The sequence below is a fragment of the Lynx canadensis genome, chromosome Y (assembly GCF_007474595.2).
Source record: "Lynx canadensis isolate LIC74 chromosome Y, mLynCan4.pri.v2, whole genome shotgun sequence".
NCBI lineage: Eukaryota > Metazoa > Chordata > Mammalia > Carnivora > Felidae > Lynx > Lynx canadensis.
This window is the reverse complement of record NC_050200.1, coordinates 1,234,836-1,253,948: the sequence shown is the minus strand read 5'-3', so window position 1 is coordinate 1,253,948 and position 19,113 is coordinate 1,234,836. Positions and strand designations below refer to the sequence as shown.

The 19,113-nt window shown below is 42.4% G+C and overlaps 2 protein-coding genes across 2 annotated transcripts in view; both read left to right on the top strand.

The window, feature by feature from the left end:
• Window positions 1-3,618, top strand: part of LOC115508113 (amelogenin, Y isoform) — a 36,100-nt gene extending 32,482 nt beyond the window's left edge. The window contains exons 7-9 of the mRNA XM_030306509.1: window positions 2,120-2,202; window positions 2,622-2,874; window positions 3,451-3,618. Of these exons, the coding sequence (XP_030162369.1) occupies window positions 2,120-2,202; window positions 2,622-2,874; window positions 3,451-3,618 (504 nt within the window). The remainder of the gene's footprint in view (window positions 1-2,119; window positions 2,203-2,621; window positions 2,875-3,450) is intronic.
• Window positions 3,619-11,043: 7,425 nt separating this feature from the next.
• Window positions 11,044-19,113, top strand: part of LOC115508108 (eukaryotic translation initiation factor 2 subunit 3) — a 28,398-nt gene continuing 20,328 nt past the window's right edge. Inside the window, exons 1-5 of the mRNA XM_030306504.1 lie at window positions 11,044-11,158; window positions 11,750-11,813; window positions 13,220-13,347; window positions 13,438-13,559; window positions 17,890-17,984. Of these exons, the coding sequence (XP_030162364.1) occupies window positions 11,087-11,158; window positions 11,750-11,813; window positions 13,220-13,347; window positions 13,438-13,559; window positions 17,890-17,984 (481 nt within the window). The 5' untranslated portion in view covers window positions 11,044-11,086. The remainder of the gene's footprint in view (window positions 11,159-11,749; window positions 11,814-13,219; window positions 13,348-13,437; window positions 13,560-17,889; window positions 17,985-19,113) is intronic.

Here is a 19,113-nt window from a genome sequence, read left to right as displayed (position 1 = left end):
CACCAGAGTCTTAAGTCAAAGCCAAGCAGCAAGGGTCGTTTATTGCAGGTTCGAACCTGGACCTCCGCGCACTCGTTGCCAGTGACGCTAAGAGGCCCCAATCAGGGTTGGTACAGCGTTTTTTGTTTTTGTTTTTTTTTCAATGTTTATTTATTTTTGGGACAGAGAGAGACAGAGCATGAACGGGGGAGGGGCAGAGAGAGAGGGAGACACAGAATCGGAAACAGGCTCCAGGATCTGAGCCATCAGCCCAGAGCCCGACGCGGGGCTCGAACTCACGGACCGCGAGATCGTGACCTGGCTGAAGTCGGACGCTTAACCGACTGCGCCACCCAGGCGCCCCGCTACAGCGTTTTTATAGACAGAGACAAATAGCATAGGGGAGGTTTCAAGTTATGAGGGGCCTGATTGGTTGATTTTAAAGTAAGGACATTTGTTGTTCTCTGATTGGGCGTCCTTTGTCTGTCCTTTGGCAGGAAGGCTTTGTCCGTTACTTGTGGCGGGAGAAAAAGGGGGAAGGGGGAAGGGGAAGAATGTGTTAAGCAAGCAAGATTACAGAAGTGAGAAAATGCTGGTTAGTAAGTATTTCCGTAATCTTAGGGTATAGCAAACTAAGTCTAGAAAAATTTAACGGTGCTCACATTGAACAATAGGCAAGACATACAAAATTTTAAATTCATTCTCTACACTATTTTACTAGACAATAGTAAGTAACTTTTATCTTAACAGCATCTAACTCCTCAAGGTCCTGGAAACCTTGTTACAAATTCTTTAGCCTTCTGCTATCCATAACCCCTAGTAAGTGAAAAGTATATAATTAGTCATTTCTCAAAACTGCAGTGTAGCTCTTTCTGTGCATCATTCTATCCACATGATGGGATTTTGGGGTGGTAGGGGTGGTTTAGGGCAGACGACAAAGAAGGAATTCTTTTTAAAAATTTTTTTTTTCAACGTTTATTTATTTTTGGGACAGAGAGACAGAGCATGAATGGGGGAGGGGCAGAGAGAGAGGGAGACACAGAATCGGAAACAGGCTCCAGGCTCTGAGCCATCAGCCCAGAGCCTGACGCGGGGCTCGAACTCCCGGACCGCGAGATCGTGACCTGGCTGAAGTCGGACGCTTAACCGACTGCGCCACCCAGGCGCCCCAAGAAGGAATTCTTAAAAACATCCTTGGTGCAAAAAGTGATTTTATTAAAGCATAAGGACAGTGCTAAGGGAGCTTGGGGCAAGCTGAGGGCAAATACAGGCTGGCACGCATGGGCAGGCACACACACACACACACACACACACACACACACACACACACACACATACACCACCCCAGGTAGAATATGTGCAATATTCCTCAGACACTCCTGGTTATGCAAGAACAAAGGCAAGTGAATGAATTCCCTTACTGCCTGCAGCCCACTGACAAGTCCTTGAGACAAGCTGAGTGATCTCCCTCTAGGAGCTCAGCTGCCTGGCCAACTTTATTGGGGCCAAGAGTGAATCTTAGTTTAACATTATCCCAACCTCTAGGGTCCAGTAAGTCTACTTCCTTTATCTCAATGGCCCCAGGACATATGCTGGCTTTCATACTCCAGCATATGGTCTCCTGAGATATATCTGAAGGGTCTCATGATTGACGTTTTATTAAATGGTAGTAAGTGGAATTTCCCTAGCAACAACTAGCCCCCTTAAGGTCTTGGAAACCTTGTTTTCAAAACACCTTGGGAGACTTTATCTATCCCTGACCTGAGGGTGTATGAGTTACCTGTCATGACTCCAGTGCAGTTCTTCCTGCCCATTGGTCCTGTCCCCCTGCTTCAATAAAATCACTTTTTGCACCAAAGATGTCTTCAAGAACTCTTTCTTGGCCATTCACTCCAGACCCCACAAACTCCCCATTACCCCAAAACTTCATCAGACAGTTTCCATGGGCAGAAAGAGCTGCACTGGAGTTGAAAAGTCTGACTGATTATATACCTTCAGGTTGGGAGGGAGTCAGTGATAGTCAGGGGGTTAAAGACAAAGGAATTTTTATGTATTTAAGGAGAGTCACAGAACTCTGGTGGGGGCGTGGGGGGTTGGCAGCTCAATATAATGTTAAGCCAAGATTCCCTTTTGCCCACAGCAAAGTGTCACCATCCAGGCAGCCAAGCTCCTAAAGGGAGGTCACTTGGCCTGTCTCAAGGACTTCTCAGTGGGCTGTCGACAGTAAGGAAATTTAATTTTTGATTTGCTTTTTTCCCACATCAGCATGGCAAGTACTTAAACTGCCTTAAATCTTCATAACGATGATATCAGCGCTCCAGGAAATGGAAACTTTAAGTTTCCGGAGATTAGGCTATGGATAAGATTGTCCTTTTTCTTCAGTTTACTAAGTTATCTGTAAACTGAAGGAGACTCCTCTCTACCCTGACTGTGATCTGTATCAGTCAACCATTTGTTTTCCCCTTTCCTTTGTTTTTGGGCAGCCTGAGGATTACCACACATATCCGACCTGGGTAATGGGGTGCTGCTAACCTGTACTTTGCCTTCAGTTTGCCTTAGGCTCCCTAAACACCCATGCTTTAATAAAAATACTTTTTTGTATTAAACGTCTCAAGACTTCTTTCTTGACTATTTGTTTTCAGACTTCATATCACATCAGAACCTAGTAGAAAGGCTAAAGCTTGTTTTTCAGAGAAACATTTCCTACTAATCTGCTACAACAAATTCACTAACAGTCCCTGCAGAAGCCTAGACTCAAGGTCAATTGATATGATTGAAGGCTATGAAAAAGCAAAGATGCATTTACAACAGATAAAAAGCAAAGATGAATTTATAACAGATAACAAGCCCAAGACCCCCACCCAATTCAATAGCAGCTCTCAGAGTATTACCACAGTCCTTTAGTCCTAAAATAATCCCCTAAAGTAAAGGGATAAATTTAGCCTCATGATGTTCAGTCTCCACCCTAAAATAAACATGAGATGTATGTTACATATATATTTATTTAATGTTCATACTCTATCTTTCCTCATGAATAATCATGAATTTCCCTACCTTTTTATCAAGATGTATATATAAGATTCTCTGAATTTTTTTCCTAAGTCTATTCCAATACTACATTAGTTCTTTCAAACTGTTTTTACTGGAATCTCTTACTGCCCATATATCTTTGTTATAAATGTTGTATCATATTTTTTTTTAATTTTAATGTTTATTTATATTTGAGAGAGAGAGACAGAGTGTGAGCAGGAGAGGGGCAGAGAGAGGGAGACACAGAATAGGAAGCAGGCTCTGGGCTCTGAGCTGTCAGCAGAGATCCCAACATGGGGCTTCAACCCACAAACCGTGAACTCATGACCTGAGCCCCACCTGGATGCTCAGCTGACTGAATCAACCAGGCACCCCAAATGTTATATCATATTTAAAGCTACATGACATAAACCAAGCTCATGTACTATCTTTGGTTGTCAGGTTGAACTCGAAGGGCCCACATTCAATGTAGGATGGCCTCCAGAAGGGACGTTAGATGCTCCAATAGTGCAGCAGGTTTGGCTAATAGTCACTGGGAACCCAGGCCACCCTGATCAATTTCCGTACATCGACTCCTGGCTTGAAATTGCCCCAAATCTACTGCCTTGAAGGTGATTCATCATTAGCAAACAGAGCCAGGCAAAGGTTTTAGCCACTTTATCTGGAGGCTCACCCAGGGAGCCAAAGAAGCGACCCACTGCTCCTCTAATATTTGAAGGAGATATGGAGGAAGATATTGTCTTTCCACCTCCTCATGACTCTTCAAGCTCCCTCCCCCCTCCCCCGGAGCTTGAGACTCCTCCTGCATCTGTCTCTCCAGCCACAGCCAGAGTCAGTGCAGTTGCCACTGCAGTCAGTGCCGCCCATCTCCCCGCCGCTCTCAGACCCAGATAACCCACCCCAACATGGGCCAGCAGCCAGACTGCACCCCAGACCCAGACCTAAAACTCGCCGGATGCATGTAAAGGAGACGAGAGAGCATGAAAGACAGAATGAGGATGGACCAGTCCAGACCAGCCATTCCATGATGTGTTATCTACCTTTCTCTACAACCGACCTCCTCAATTGGAAACACAACACTCCACCATACTCCGAAAAGCCACAAGCAATGGTTGACTTGATGGAGTCCCTCTTCCAGACCTACTGACAGACTTGGGAAGATGGTCAACAGTTACTCCATACTTTGTCTAATTAAAAATAAGGATGACAGAAACATGACAGTACCTAGAAGATCACACATCTCCAGGAATCAATGACCCTACTTTCTGGGCTCAAGCTGCATGCCTGAAGAACACCCAACATGGGATTTCACCACAGAAGGAGGACAGGGCCACGTCTGATGATACCAGGAAGCCCTCCTTCAGGGAGTCTGACTGGAGTCAACAATCCCATGAACATGACTAAAATATCATCAGTCACACAGCACCCTGGGGAGTCTCCCGGAGACTACTATGAAAGATTCTGTGAAGCGTACCGTGTATACGTCCCGTTTGACCCCGTGGCACCAGAAAGTCAACAGATGGTAAATACCTCTTTTGTGGCACAGGCTGCCCCAGATATCCGACGAAAACTCCAGAAGTTGGGGGGCTTTGCCAGATGAATCTCACTCAGCTGTTAGAGGTCATCAATACAGTTTTCACGAACAGAAATTTGCAGTGGAAAGAGAAGTGAAGACTAGAAGAGAAGGCCACCTTTCTCACAGCAGAACTAAAGAACAGATGCTGCTGTTTTTTAGCAGCATCTAAAAACCCCAACCACAAAAAGGGGGGAAGCCCATAGCCCCCTTAGCAAGGGACCAGTGTGCATCCTGCAAAGGCAAGGGAAACTGTAAAATGTCCAAATTGGATGGGGACCTCAAAACCCAGCCAATATCTGGAGGAACCTCGAGGTGAGAACCTTCTTGATCTGGCCGGGGTAGAATTGGACTGAGGGGGACCGGACTCTTTTTTCTTGGCCCCCATGAACCCATGGCTGAAATGAGGTGGTGGGCTGAACAATAACTTTCATGGTTGACACTGGGGCTGGATACTCCTTGGTTACTTCCCTGGTAGCGCCCATAGGCCAAAAGACAGCAACCATACTTGGGGCTACTGGGACACAGGCAATGCAACAGCCCTTCAGTCAAGCTCAACAAGGTGCACTTGGGGGTCACAAGGTCCGGCATGAGTTCCTCTACTTACTTGACTGCCCGATTCCTCTCCTGGGCCGCGACCTACTCTCCAAACTTGGGGCCCAGATACCTTTTGAACCCACTGGACACACTGGCCTCCAATTAAACCCAAGGCAGAAGGAAACCCTGGTCTTGGCGATACCCCTGCCAAGGGAAGAAGAATGGAGACTGTTCTGTGCCCAGGCCTTACCTTGTCGCCCCTCAGAATTCAGGCTTACATTCCCCTCCCTATGGGCTGATGATAACCCGCCTGAAATAGCTTGCAATTGGGTCCCAATCATTGTCGACCTGATCCCTGCAGCTCAACCTCAGACACCAAGGCAGTCCCCCCTTCCACTAGAGGCTAGAATGGGCATACAAGAGCACCTGACCAAGCTCAGAGAAAGAGGTATTCTAACTGAGTGCCAATCAGTTGGGAATACCTCCCTCTTGCCAGGCAAGAAGCCAGGAGGAGGACACCAACCAGTACAGGATTTGAGGGCCATTAGCAAAGTGACTGTTTCCTTACACCCAGTCATTCCGAACCCTCAGTATACTCTCCTCAGCCAAATTCCGTGGTCAGCCAGAAGGGTTGCGTGCTTCGACCTAAAGGATGCTTTCTTCTGCCTCTGCCTGGCTCCGCAAAGGCAATCATTGTTTGCCTTTGAATGGACTGAGCCCGTTACAGAGCGCCAGATGCAGCTGACCTGGACACGACTTTCCCAAGGTTTCAACAACTCGCCCATTCTTCTGGGGGAAGCCCTAGGTTCAGATCTCGCTGACTTTCCGAAGGAAACCGCAGGGTATGTCCTTCTCCAATATGTAGAAGACCTCCTCCTTTCCAGTGACACCCAGGAAGACTGTATGAAAGGTACACAGGCCCTCCTACAGCTCTGATCCTACTTGGGGTACCAGGCCTCTTGGAAAAAGGCACAGATTCGTCAGCAGCGGGTCCAATACTTAGGCTCCCTCCTCACAAAAGGAAAAAGAGAACGAGGACCGGAAAGGAAGAAAGTGTGGCACCACACTGCCACAGCCCCAAACAAAACGAGGCTTGTGTGAATGTTCACGGGCCAGAGGGTTCTGTCGCATTGGGAATCCTCAGATGCTCAGCCATAGTGAGGTCCCTCTATGACCTGTTGGGAGGACCAAACTGGGAGCCCCTCGCATGGACTGAGGAGGTGAGGGCCGCTTTCACAGAAATAAAGTTGGCTCTGGGACAAGCCCCAGCCCTTGGTTTGCCTGACATAGACAGACCCTTTAACTTCTACACACACGAAAAGGAGGGCTCACTCAGAGCATGGTGCCTAGGCAATGGCCAGTGTTCTGTACAAAAAAAAAAAAAAAAAAAAACCTTGATCCTGTGGCTGCAGGATGGCCCCTGTGCCTCAGAGCTCAGAGCCACAGTCCTGCTCATCAAGGTTGCAGACAAGCTCACACTGGGCCAAACATTTAATGTTAAGGTCCCACACACGGTCGTGTGGCTCACAAGCACCCAAGGATATCATTTCCTCTCCATTTCTCAGCTGACACAATCCCAAGGCCTTTTCTATGAGAACCCAAGGCTCACTCTCAAAACAGTGTAAGAACACTAAACCTGGCCACCTTCCTTCCCACAGAGAGGGAGAACCTGACCATGACTGTTCTGGAGTAGTGGATGAAGTCTACGCCAGCTTCCCAGACCTCCAAGACCAGGGTATAACAAGCTCAGAGATCACCCTGTTCAGCGATGGGAGCAGCTATTTAGAGGAGTGCAGCCAAAGAGCAGGGTATGCGGTCATCACAGCCATGGAAGTTCGGGAAGCCAAGGCCTTGTCGGAAGGATGGTCTGCACAATGGGCTGGACTCAGTACGCCTTAACCTGAGCCATCATTCTTAGCAAAGGTAAATGAGTTAACATTTACATCGATTCCCCGTATGGCTTCGCTACTGTGCATGTACACGGGGCCATCTATAAAGAAAAAGGCCTCCTTACCGCTTCAGAGAAAACTATCAAAAACGAGGAAGAAATACTAAAGCTTCTTGAGACCATATGGCTACCAGACAAAGTAGCTCTCCTACACTGTAAGGGACCTCAGAAATGAGATGACCCCATAAATCAAGGAAATCACCTGACTGACTAAACAGCCAGAGTGGCTGCCTGAGGTGACCCAGGTGAAGCTCCTACCTACACTCTGACTCTTGTGCCTCAGAAGGAAGCCTCCCCACCCATGTACACAAGTGAAGAAAGAAGTTGGGCCTCGACAGAAGTGGGCACACTAAGCAAAGACGGATGGTGAGTCTTGTCCCGTCATCTATGTGAAAGCACCTAGTGAAGGAAGATAACTAACTCACCCTTTTAGGGAAAACTGCTCTAGAGGTCCTCTTGAAAAAGAACCACGATATCAGCCAGCTGCCGGCATTATGCCAGGCTGTCAGTGAATAATGTGTAACGTGTGCCAAAACAATGCTTGCTCGGCCCCACGGCCCCTGCCTGGCTCACAAAGGATGAACTTAGGGGTGGACTTTACCAACGTACCACCAAATAAAGGGTTTAGGTACCTCCTTGTCATAATCTGCACCAATTTGGGATGCGTCCAAGCATTCCAGACCAGAATGGAATGAGGTCAGGAGGTGGCCAAAGCTCTTCTATGGGAGATTGGGCTTAACCACACACAGTAATAATGGACCTGCATTTGGAGCGGACATTATACGAACCCTAACAAAGTCCCTTAACATTGCCTGGAAACTGCACACTGCTTAACGCCCCCAGGGCTCAGGGAAAGGTAGACCACATGAACTGCACCCTCAAGGCAACCCTGGCCAAGAGACTAACCCCCCATGGCCAGATTTGCTTCGGCTGGTCCTCCTGTGTGCCCAATGCCCGCCTGGGGCACTGGGATTCTCCCCTTTTGAGTTATTATATGGGCGATCCTCCCCCCCCACCCCCACGCACACACACACATTTAGGAAAGCTCCCAGGAGACCTACACCAGATTGCAGACAAGGAAATAAGATAACAGCTCCAGAAATTGGGGGCAGTCCTAAACAAGTTAGAGATACACCATAGAGAGGGTCACAATTTCCTTAGGGACCCCGTTCACTTCTTTCAGCCAGGAGACTCTGTGTGGGTCAAAGATTGGAAGAAGGAACCTCTTATACCATGGTGGACTGGGCCTCACACTGTTATTGTAACAACTCCTACAGCCCCCAAAACTTCAGGTATCACCCCATGGGTCCATCACTCCACAGTTAAGAAGTCCAACTCAGAAGGACCCACAACCTGGCGAAGTGATCCAGATCCAGTCATCCCGCTTAAACCTACCCTCAAAAGGGAACTGACCCCTGAGGTGTCCAGCCCTGCTCCAGCCACACCAAGCGAGATGGATGGCCTGCACACAGCAGAAGCTTGAGGAATCAATGCGTGAACCAAGCCCAGGGGTTTGAATGCAACTCTGCCAACCCTTGCCCCTTACTGGTGTCATAAGCCTGGTCTTACTTCTTACTGTTGGGCTGATAGAGACTGCGCCAACAAGCTGGACATGGTGCAAAAGATGCATCCTGGGCCTCACATACCTCCTGTGGATGGGAGGGTTACCAAGTATTGCCTGTATATTATGATAACCACTCTCACCCTCACAACTGCCGCTTATCCACTTTGCCCCCACCATTGTCATAGGACAATAAGGGGGTCCAGGGGGTTCAGCATCTTTCCCTCCCTACACAAAGATTGCTACATGGGAAAAACACCCACTCTCTGTCAGTCACCTGGTGCCCCAAGTGCTAAGTATTGGACCGAGGATATAACCAAACTATCTGTAACCCATGTCACAACAAGGGCCTCCAGAGAGGGAAGCGAGCTTGCTACACTTACCTTCCTCAATGGGGAATCTCGAACAGGGGAGGGCTGCACTACAGGGCCCTTCAAAAAGTTATAAAGCATACCCAGGATAGGGTAATACAAGCCATAAAGGCGACCACTCTGCCAGCAGCCTACCAACGTTTGAAACTTCAGCCGTCAATCAGATGCCTACCAATTCCCCACTCCAGCATTGGGCCGACACTGCTCTACTAGTCCTCCATAAGATAGATAATCACATGCAAACCTGCTGGATGTGCTTGCCCCTCAGCCAGAGGACTTACTTAGCTACTCTGATCCGTTTGACCTGGGAAGCTCCTGAAAACCTCAAAACCAACTCCTCTGTCTTAATTGGACCCCTGGCCACTAGGGTCCATCTCCCAATGCCGACAATCTAATCCGTACAGTCCCTGAATTCCCTGTCTGTGAGGAAGAGATATAACCTTAATGAGGACTACAACCCTATGTTGCACCCTTGGGTGTTCTATCTGTGTTCTAATTCGGCCTATCAATGCTTAGAGGCCAACTGGACTCAGAAATGTTATTCCATCTTCTGGACCCCAGAGATATTTGTATACACTGAAGATCAGTTCCTAACAACCTTTAGCCCCACCTCCCAGGCTAAATGGGCAATCCTGCTCCCCTTTCTGATAGGAGCCTGAATTGCGACAGGAATGGGAACCAGAATAGGGGGCATAGATTCATCCGTAAGACTATACCATAGACTATCTCAAGAGCTAAATGAAGACATGGAATGGGTGGCTTTTCTTCATTAAAGAAAATAAGCAAAAAAAGAAGTATTCTGAATGGAAAATATATGGAAAATGAAAAAACCTCGTTCCCACAAAATTAATGTCATACACCCTGCATATATTAGAAACTTCACAGCTGTCCTAAATTGCACTCAAGTAAAACTTTCTTTTGGAAATTCTAAAAGGATTTCCAGGAACAATTATATTATCAAATCCTTCTGAATATTCATCTCAAACCATAATAAAAGTAGCCTGCTTACCCCTGTTCAGGGAGTCAAAGATGACTGTTGAGGCAACTTCTCTGGGTATAGTCACTTGTCTGTAACTCAGCAAGAAGCAGACACCACTTTGGTCCTCTACCAGTTCTAAAATTAAATTCTTAAATATACGGTTATTACCTAACCATGTTGAGAGCTCTGCCAATACAGAACAATGAAGAGCCTTAAATAACTCAGTTCTGGCTTCCTTCAAACATTTTTTCTTTTTTTCTTTTTTCTTTTTTTTTTTTTTTTTTTTTTGTCCTTAAGGTGCAAAAATGCTGGAATACAAATATCAACCACAATTTGGCCATCCCGTGATAGCAACTTTCCAGTTGTTTTGATATCTTAAGAATGCAATTAAAGAAAGAGACCCAAATTAAAAAAAAAAAAAAAAAAAAAACATTTTTTTAAACAGCGACTTACTGGTAATATTTCCACTAAAAATAGTGATGCTCTTGGATATGCTTTTTAGAAGCCTTTGGGTTCTCTATGCTACTATGCTAACTGCATTGAACGTAGTCATTTAACACAATGAACATTTACCCAGAACTCGGAAAACAAACTAGGGACTTTTGCTCTTGCCATCTCTGGACCCCTGAACTCTTCACCAAAATTCCCTGAGACCATAAATCCATTTTGCCTTATTTAATTACCTAAGTCAAGAAGAAAACCTTCCTTTTTCAGTATCATACCACAAATAAGAATCCCACGTTGCCGGCCTCCCACAGAGGAAACGGAAACGGCTCCTGCTTTATAAGCGCGACAGTCAATTGCATCACTTATGTGGGGAGACAGAGGACTTAGTGAGGTTGACCTCACCGTTGCCTGCACAAATATCCATCAAGTCTGCGACGAAAACATGCCGAAACTCCGTCTCCTGTTATTTAGTCAGACTGCCGCAGGTACTGTGTAAACCCAAGCGAAGAGAAGTCCAAGCAACGGAAGCCTCTGGTGCCCTGTCCATCCTCCCATCCCAGGCGAGGGCCCTAGTCGGCCTTCCAGCCTCCGCTTTCCCCGTCCCTCACTAGGGGACCTCCGTTCGGTAAGCAGCCAGAGGCTCCACTTCCTTCCTCGGAGCATGATGGCTGGAGACGAGGTTGGAGTGACGCTGGGACAGCCGCATCTTTCTCGCCAGGATCTCGCCACCTTGGTAGGGTTTCGCTCTGGGAGGTTGCGAAGAGAACTCAGTACGGGGATGAGTGAACCTCCCAGCACTCATTTAGTGTCGTGTTTTCGGGACCAAGGATAAAGGCCATGGAGCTGGGCGCGATATGCTGCGCTTGCGCTGCCCTCTGCTTTTCGCAAGTCTGCGAGACCAGCGTGCTCGTTTGAAATTGTGTGGACCTAGGACCCTAAGGATTCGGCTGAGAAGTCCTAGTGTTAAATGTTATTAAGATTTTTACCTATGAAGGTGTTAGAGAAGCGTAAATTAAACATTCTAAGTTTTGCATCTTTAAAGGTCTGGGAAGGCGTTTATACACTCATTCCTGCTGACTCCCTAAATTTCGGGCCTGGCCTTTCAGGTCTCCTGCAGAGAGTGGTGATAGTCGTCTCTTTTAAGCATAAACTTCTTTTAGGATTTATTAGCCCTATCGTTCTGTTTGTGAATACAGACAATTTTTACAGTAAATTTTGGTAAGCAGTAGGGAGTTGAATTTATGGTGGCGTGTTGTAGATTAAAAAACGAAATCAAGATCCTGTTTTGTCTTACGTGAGTTTAAAATGCACCGTTTAATTGCAGGATGTTACCAAATTGACCCCACTCTCACAGGAAGTTATCAGCAGACAAGCCACAATTAACATAGGTAAGCAAATTGATCGCATAGAATTTTAGTTTTGAACTCCTGAGGTGGCAGCCCTCTGAAATGGTTTGTAATCTCTTCTTGTAGAGTTAACTGAATTACAAGAGAGTTTAGATATGTAGGCAATGACTTTGAGCCATGAGGAAAGCACCTGCTTGATTTCCTTAATGCAGTGAATGCTCTCTATTCCTGTAAGGAGGAGGTGTTACGTCAAGACTTATATTTAAAAAAACAGTGTGCTTTAAGGATAAATATATGCATACAGTATTCATACACCAAAGGGTAAGGAAACCATGAAGATGTTATTAAATGGGATTATTTTAAGAACGGGGAATGTAAGGGGTGCCTGGGTGGCTCAGTCGGTTAAGCGTCCAACTTCAGCTCAGGTCATGATCTCCCTGTGCTGACAGCTCAGAGCCAGGAGCCTGTTTCAGATTCTCTCTCTCTCTCTCTCTCTCTCTCTCTCTCTCTCTCTCTCTCTCTCTCTCTCTCTCTCCTCTCCCCCCCTCCCTCCTTCTTCTCTCTCTCTCCCTCTCTCCCCCTCCCCCACTCATCTTCTGTCTCTGAAAAATGAGTAAACCTTAAAAAAAATTTAAAAAATGGGGCGCCTGGGTGGCTCAGTCGGCTGGGCGTCTGGCTTCAGCTCAGGTCATGATTTCACGGTTTGTGAGTTCAAGCCCCGCATCGGGCTCTGCTGACACCTCGGAGCCTGGAGCCTGTTTCGAATTCTGTGTCTTTCTCTCTGCTCCTCCCCTGCTCATGCTCTGTCTCTCAAAATAAATAAATAAACATTAAAAAAATTTAAAAAAAATTTTTAAAAACGGGGAATGTAAAAGCCTTGATATATAAGCTATTATTAAGTATTTTTCCTAATCAGCACCTTCATAATTTAGAAGTTGGTTAATCTAGTAAACTTTGGATATTTTAAGGTCCCTACAAACAGTAAAACCTAGTATAAGATTCAGCTGTGATGTTACAAAAAGTTATACCACTTTTAAAGTATATTTAATTATTGTAATTAAACAAGAATTGTTTTCTAATTTTCATGAATTACTTTTTTTGTGTGAAAATTTTCATACATGTTTACTTTACCCAAAATACTGGTAAGTTTTTAAGTATACAAAATTTTGTATATTTTTCAGTAACTTTATTTCAGGCAGTTATTTTTTTTCTAGGTCAATAATAACTTGAATGATGATATACTGGGTATTTTTACATAGATGGCAGGTAGTTGGAAACTTCTTTGGTGTTTCAGAAAAGCTTTTGTGTAGAAGGGATACATGCAAGGAAAAAATGAATTCATTATTGCTTATATTGACATTTACAATAACTTGGTTTGGTTTTTCTAACTACACTAAAATATTTGGTGTAATTTGATGCATACAAATTAATTTTTTTGTTTTTTGTAGGTACAATTGGTCATGTTGCTCATGGAAAATCTACGGTTGTAAAAGCTATTTCTGGAGTTCATACAGTCAGATTCAAAAATGAATTGGAAAGAAATATTACAATTAAGCTTGGATATGCTAATGCCAAGGTACATAGTAGGTTGTGTAAGTAGAAGCCATTTTACATTAATTGTCAAATGTATAGATGCCAAATTTGATCTTTTCATTGAAATTTTTAGATTTATAAACTTGATGATGCAAGTTGTCCTCGGCCAGAATGCTATAGATCCTGTGGAAGTAGTACACCTGATGAGTTTCCTACAGACATTCCTGGGACCAAAGGAAACTTCAGATTAGTCAGGTGATTGTTTTTTGTGGTAAACCTACTTTTTTGTCTTGTGCTAATTGAAATATAGAGATACTAAACTGATTTCAACCAAAGCTTGTTGCATATGAATTTTGTCAAAATGTAGGTAAGAAACTTTGAAGAATATTTTCTAGGTAAGATGTCTATAGTGCATAATAGTTGATTAATAAGTTTTTTAAAGTGTATGTTATATAATAATAAGAGATTGAAAGCTGATTAAACTGAAGCTAAAATATGTATGTGCACATTTTCTGAAGAATTACCACATAAACAATTAAATTGTTATATTTGGTAGTTTCTTTTTTTGGGCTTTTGTTTTCAACTTTGTTTTTTTGTTTCTCAGAAGAAGACCAGTTATTTGGTTTTGACACTTTGAAATGTTTCCATCCATTTTTGGAATATTGTTGCATGACTTTGTTGCTCATAAGAGGATATTGCCTCCACCAAGTGATGTGTATGGGTAACAGGAGTACTCTCAATGAAAGTTTAGATCATGAGGACATGAATATATAATTTTTCAAAACAATAACAGTTTAGAGTGCATGGTATACTTTTTGTTTTTTTGTTTGTTTGTTTGTTTTTAAATTCTGCCCTTGTGCATTAGATTTGCAATTCCACATTGTTTTTCAATATGCTAGAGAGCTTTAAGCAAATTTTTTTTTTTTGGATGATAATTCCCATTCTGATAACAGTTGTGTTATTTTTCCCAAATCAATCTAATTTGCTTCAGATGATTACGATTTTACCTCCTGAAAACTATCAAAAATCTATTTTTTTGTTAAATTTTAGATCTAAAAACTAGAATATTCTAACAGCTTTGCTGTATATATATTTTTTTCTTTCTTCATCTTGAAATAATTATGGCCTCATAGGAAGTTGGAAAGGTGTCATAAAGGACCTTTATTCCCTTCACCTATTTTTCCCCACATTTAGAGTATTACATCAGGCCAAACACCAAAACAAGGAACTGGATATTAGCAGAAAGTAGGTGTATAGGTCTACCGTCTTTAATCGTGTATCCATTCCTATAACTAGCACTACTTTCCAGATATAGAACTGTCGTCACCACAGAGATCCCTTTCACTGCATGTTTAAGTTCCCATAATCATTCTCCCTAGAATCCCTAATCCCTGGCAACCACTGATCTGCTACAACCACACATCTGTTACTGCTAAGTTTCTTCTCTTGAAATGTGTGTAAATTGAATGTATTCTAAATTGTCTTTTGAAATTTACTCATTTTCACTCAGTATAATGTCTTTGAGGTCCATCCAATTTGTTGAGCATGTCAGTTAAGTAGTTCATTGTTTTGTTTTGTTTTGTTTTTCTCTCGTTTTTAGTAATCTTTATTTTTAAACCTGGTTTAGGCTCACAACAATATTGAACAGAAGGTGCAGAGATTTGTCATATTCCTTCAGTCTTGTACATACATAGACTCCTCTATTTCTAACATCCCCTAACGGAATGTAGGATGTAACATTTGTTATAATCAGTGCACCTAGTATTAACACATCATTATCATACAGCATTATCAACTAGCATCCATAGTTTACCTTAGGGTTCATTCTCAGTGTTGTGCATTCTGTGGATTTCCAAAGGTTTATAAAACATGTTTCTACTATTATGCTGTCAAAGAGTAGTTTCACTGAACTAAAAAATAATCCTTAGTATCCCACCTATTAACCCACACTCTACCTTAACCCCCAGCAACTACTGATCTTTCTGTTGTCTCCATAGTTTTGCGCTTTTTTTTTGAGAACAGTGTAAAATTGGAATCATACAATATGCAGCTTTTTAAAAAACATTCTTTTAAACATGTATTCATTTTTAAGAGAGATGGAGCATGAGTTGGGGAGGGCAGAGAGAGGGAGACACAGAATCCGAAGCAGGCTCCAGGCTCTAAGTTGCCAGAACAAAACCAAACTCGGAGCTCACGTCCACGAACTGTGAGATCATGACCTGAGCCAAAGTCAGACACTTAACCGACTGAGCCACCCAGGCGCCCCTAGCCTTTTATAATTGTCTTTTAGAATTAATATAGTTTTGCATTTTAAATGTAGGTTTGTTATCCCTTTTGAGTTAATTTTTTTTAACCTATTTGCTATCTACCTTCCCTCTGGTAACCAGAAGTTTGTTCTCTATAGTTGAGTCTCTCTTGGTTTATTTCTTTCTATTTTTTTTTCTCTTTGGTTGTTTGTTTTGTTTCTTAAATTCCAGTATGAGTGAAATTTCTCTGACTCACTGTCTTTGCTTAGCATTATATTTTTTGAGTAAATTTCTGTGCCAAGTATAAGATCTCCATCTGGATTCATTTTTTGCATGTGAATGTCCCAATTGTTTGATACCAACTAATTATTGAAGAATTATCTTTGCTTGATTGTATTGCCGTGGTTCCTTTGTCAAAGGTCAGTTAACTATGAATCTATTTCTGTGGTGTCTCTTATATTTACATATTTCTCTATTTACCTGTATTACACTGTCTTAATCACTATAGCTTGTAGCTCTTTATACTTTAAGTGTTGAAGGGGTGTAGTGTATGCAATCTAATTTTGTTATTCTCCTTTATTTATTTATTTATTTATTTTTTTTTTTCAACGTTTATTTATTTTTGGGACAGAGAGAGACAGAGCATGAACGGGGGAGGGGCAGAGAGAGAGGGAGACACAGAATCGGAAGCAGGCTCCAGGCTCTGAGCCATCAGCCCAGAGCCTGACATGGGGCTCGAACTCACGGACTGCGAGATCGTGACCTGGCTGAAGTCGGACGCTTAACCGACTGCGCCACCCAGGCGCCCCTGTTATTCTCCTTTAATATTTTGTGGGCTACTTTCAGTGTCTTGCCAAACCTTAGAATTACTTTGTTAATGTACACAAAGTAACTTACTAGGATTTTGGTTAGTATTGCACTGAATCTTGTAATTGCTTTAGAAAGAGTTTACATCTTGTCTTTTGGGTGTTACCATATATGAACTTGGACTGTCTGTCCATTTATTTAGTTCTTTGATTTTGTTCATCAGAATTTTGTAATTTTCTTCCTGGAAATTTTATATATTTTGTTAGATTTTTATCTAAGTATTTTATTTTTAGGGGTGCTAATGTAAGAGGTTTGTGTTTTTAATTTGAAATTCTAGTTCATTGGTGTCATACAGGAAGGTGTTTGACTTTTACTTATTAACCTCAAATTTATAGCCTTCGGTAATTGCTTACTAATTACAGGGGTTTTGGGTACTTTTGTATTTTATACATAGGTGGTCATATACTGTGCAAATAAAAATGATTTTATTTTTCATTCATAATTTGTGTACCTTTCTTTTGCCTTACTGCATTAGCTAGGACTTCCATTATTTTCAAAAGCAGTGGTGAGAGGAACATATTTGCCTTTTCCCAATCTTAGTGAAAAAGCATTGCATTTCTCACCATTATTTATGATGTTGACTCTGGGGTTTTGTAGGTAGTCTTTATTAATTTGACAAAGATATCCTTTATTTCTAGTTTGGTAAGAGTGTTTTTATGAAACATTGTTGGATTCTGTTAAATGTTTTCTGCATCTGTTGATACAATCATGTGATTTTACTTTTTTTTACAGTGTATTTATTTTGAGTGAGAATACAAGCTGGGGTGAAGGGCAGAGAGGCAAAAATCCCAAGTACGCTCTCCTTTGTCAGCACAGAGCCTGATCTATGGGATCATTACAGTGAAACTGAGAGACGCTTAACCAACTGAGCCACCCAGGTGTCCCTGAGCATCCAATTCTTGATTTCAGCTTAGGTCATGATCCCAGAGTCATGGGATCAAGCCCTCTGTGGAGTTCCATGCTAAGCGTGGAGACTGCTTAGGTCTCCATCTTTCCCTGCCCCTTCCCCCTGCTCACTTTCACACTCTAAGATAAATAACAAAACAAAGAGTCAACTAGAAAATGAGTAAAAGACATGAAGAGCATAAATGGTAGACAAATAAACACACTTTTCATGTCTCATTTATATTTCGTAAAATATATTTTTATATTCATTTGGCTTTCAAATCATTCATATTTCCAATACACATTGTATAAAGTCTATATCTTTCTCACTGCGGTATTTGGATTTGGGAGTTTACCTCAGATTATTTGAGCCTTATTTGTGTACAGCTAATTTTATCTGTTTTGTAATGATATTTAGTCATTTTAATTTCAGCTCGTACTCTAATTTTAAAAGTCTGGAGCATCATGTTATGAAACTGGTTGGCAGCTAGATTACTTTTAAAGTGATATATCCTTAGGAAGTCAATCCATGATTTTCATGTTTAAGAATTAATTGATTTTAAAGCTGATTATTTCTTGATTGTTAGACATGTTTCCTTTGTTGACTGTCCTGGCCATGATATTTTGATGGCTACTATGCTGAATGGTGCAGCAGTAATGGATGCAGCTCTTCTGCTGATAGGTAAGTAATATCAAGAATTGGTTTGATCAGTTCATGTGGGGCCAATACAAAATGGAATATTTAAAGAGTAAGTAGAGCCATACATGGGAGCTAGCAGGTTATCCAAATTAACATCCATGTGTGCCACCTATGATAAAATACTAAAGAAAATGAACCTGATGCTGACATCTTGTGACAATTCTTATGGTAGTATGTTTCCTTTCCACCCAGAAATCATTATTATGTCAACAGAGCATTGTTCTTACTATTATTTTATTTAGAATTTTTCACATAAAAGTATACAGAGTGGCGGAGGGTGTTTTTTAATATCTTTGGGTTGTCCACAGCATTATTTACATTATATTGATATTCTGTTGGCATATAATGGTTTTTTGGGTATAATTCTCATTCAAATGAAATGACATGACAGCCTGCATAGAGGTGTTGGTTTTTTTTAATGTTTATTTTGTGAAAGGATGCATAAATGGGGGAGGGATACAGAAAAAGGAACATAGAATTCCAATTAACCTCCATGCTCAGCACAGACCCTGATGTGGGGCTCGATTTCACAACCACGAGATCATGACCTAGCTGAAATCAAGACTGAATGCTTAACCAACTGAGCCACCTAGGCATCACAAGGCCTGCATATAGATTTTCAAAGCTAGGGATTTGCTTTCTTCCTTATGTGAAGTGTCAAATTTGGTGATTAGAGGCCATGTGGAGTTTTGGGCCAAATGTACAGTTAAAGGGCACTATCTCCACCCAGGACTGCCGTGTGATAGCAGCTGCAAATTTAGAAAGTTCCATAAACCATCCTTAAATTGTTAATTTATTAGACTCAGATCTCACTGAAAACTGTTACACTGAATGGTTATTATGATTTATTACAGGGAAAGAATGAAAATTAAGATGAACCAAAAGTGGAAACAAATAGGGCAGAGTCCAAGAGATTTTTCAACTATTAAACTTCAGTTGTCCTTTCTCTGGAGGCAGAGGTTACTCTCAGCATCACTATGTAACACTAATCATGAAATGTTCCACCATAAATGAGCTCTGCTGACTTTCAGTGTTGGGAGTTTCCATAATGTAGCCATAAATAACAAATTGCCCTCATGGTTGATTTTAGTCTCCAGATCTGCTAAGACCT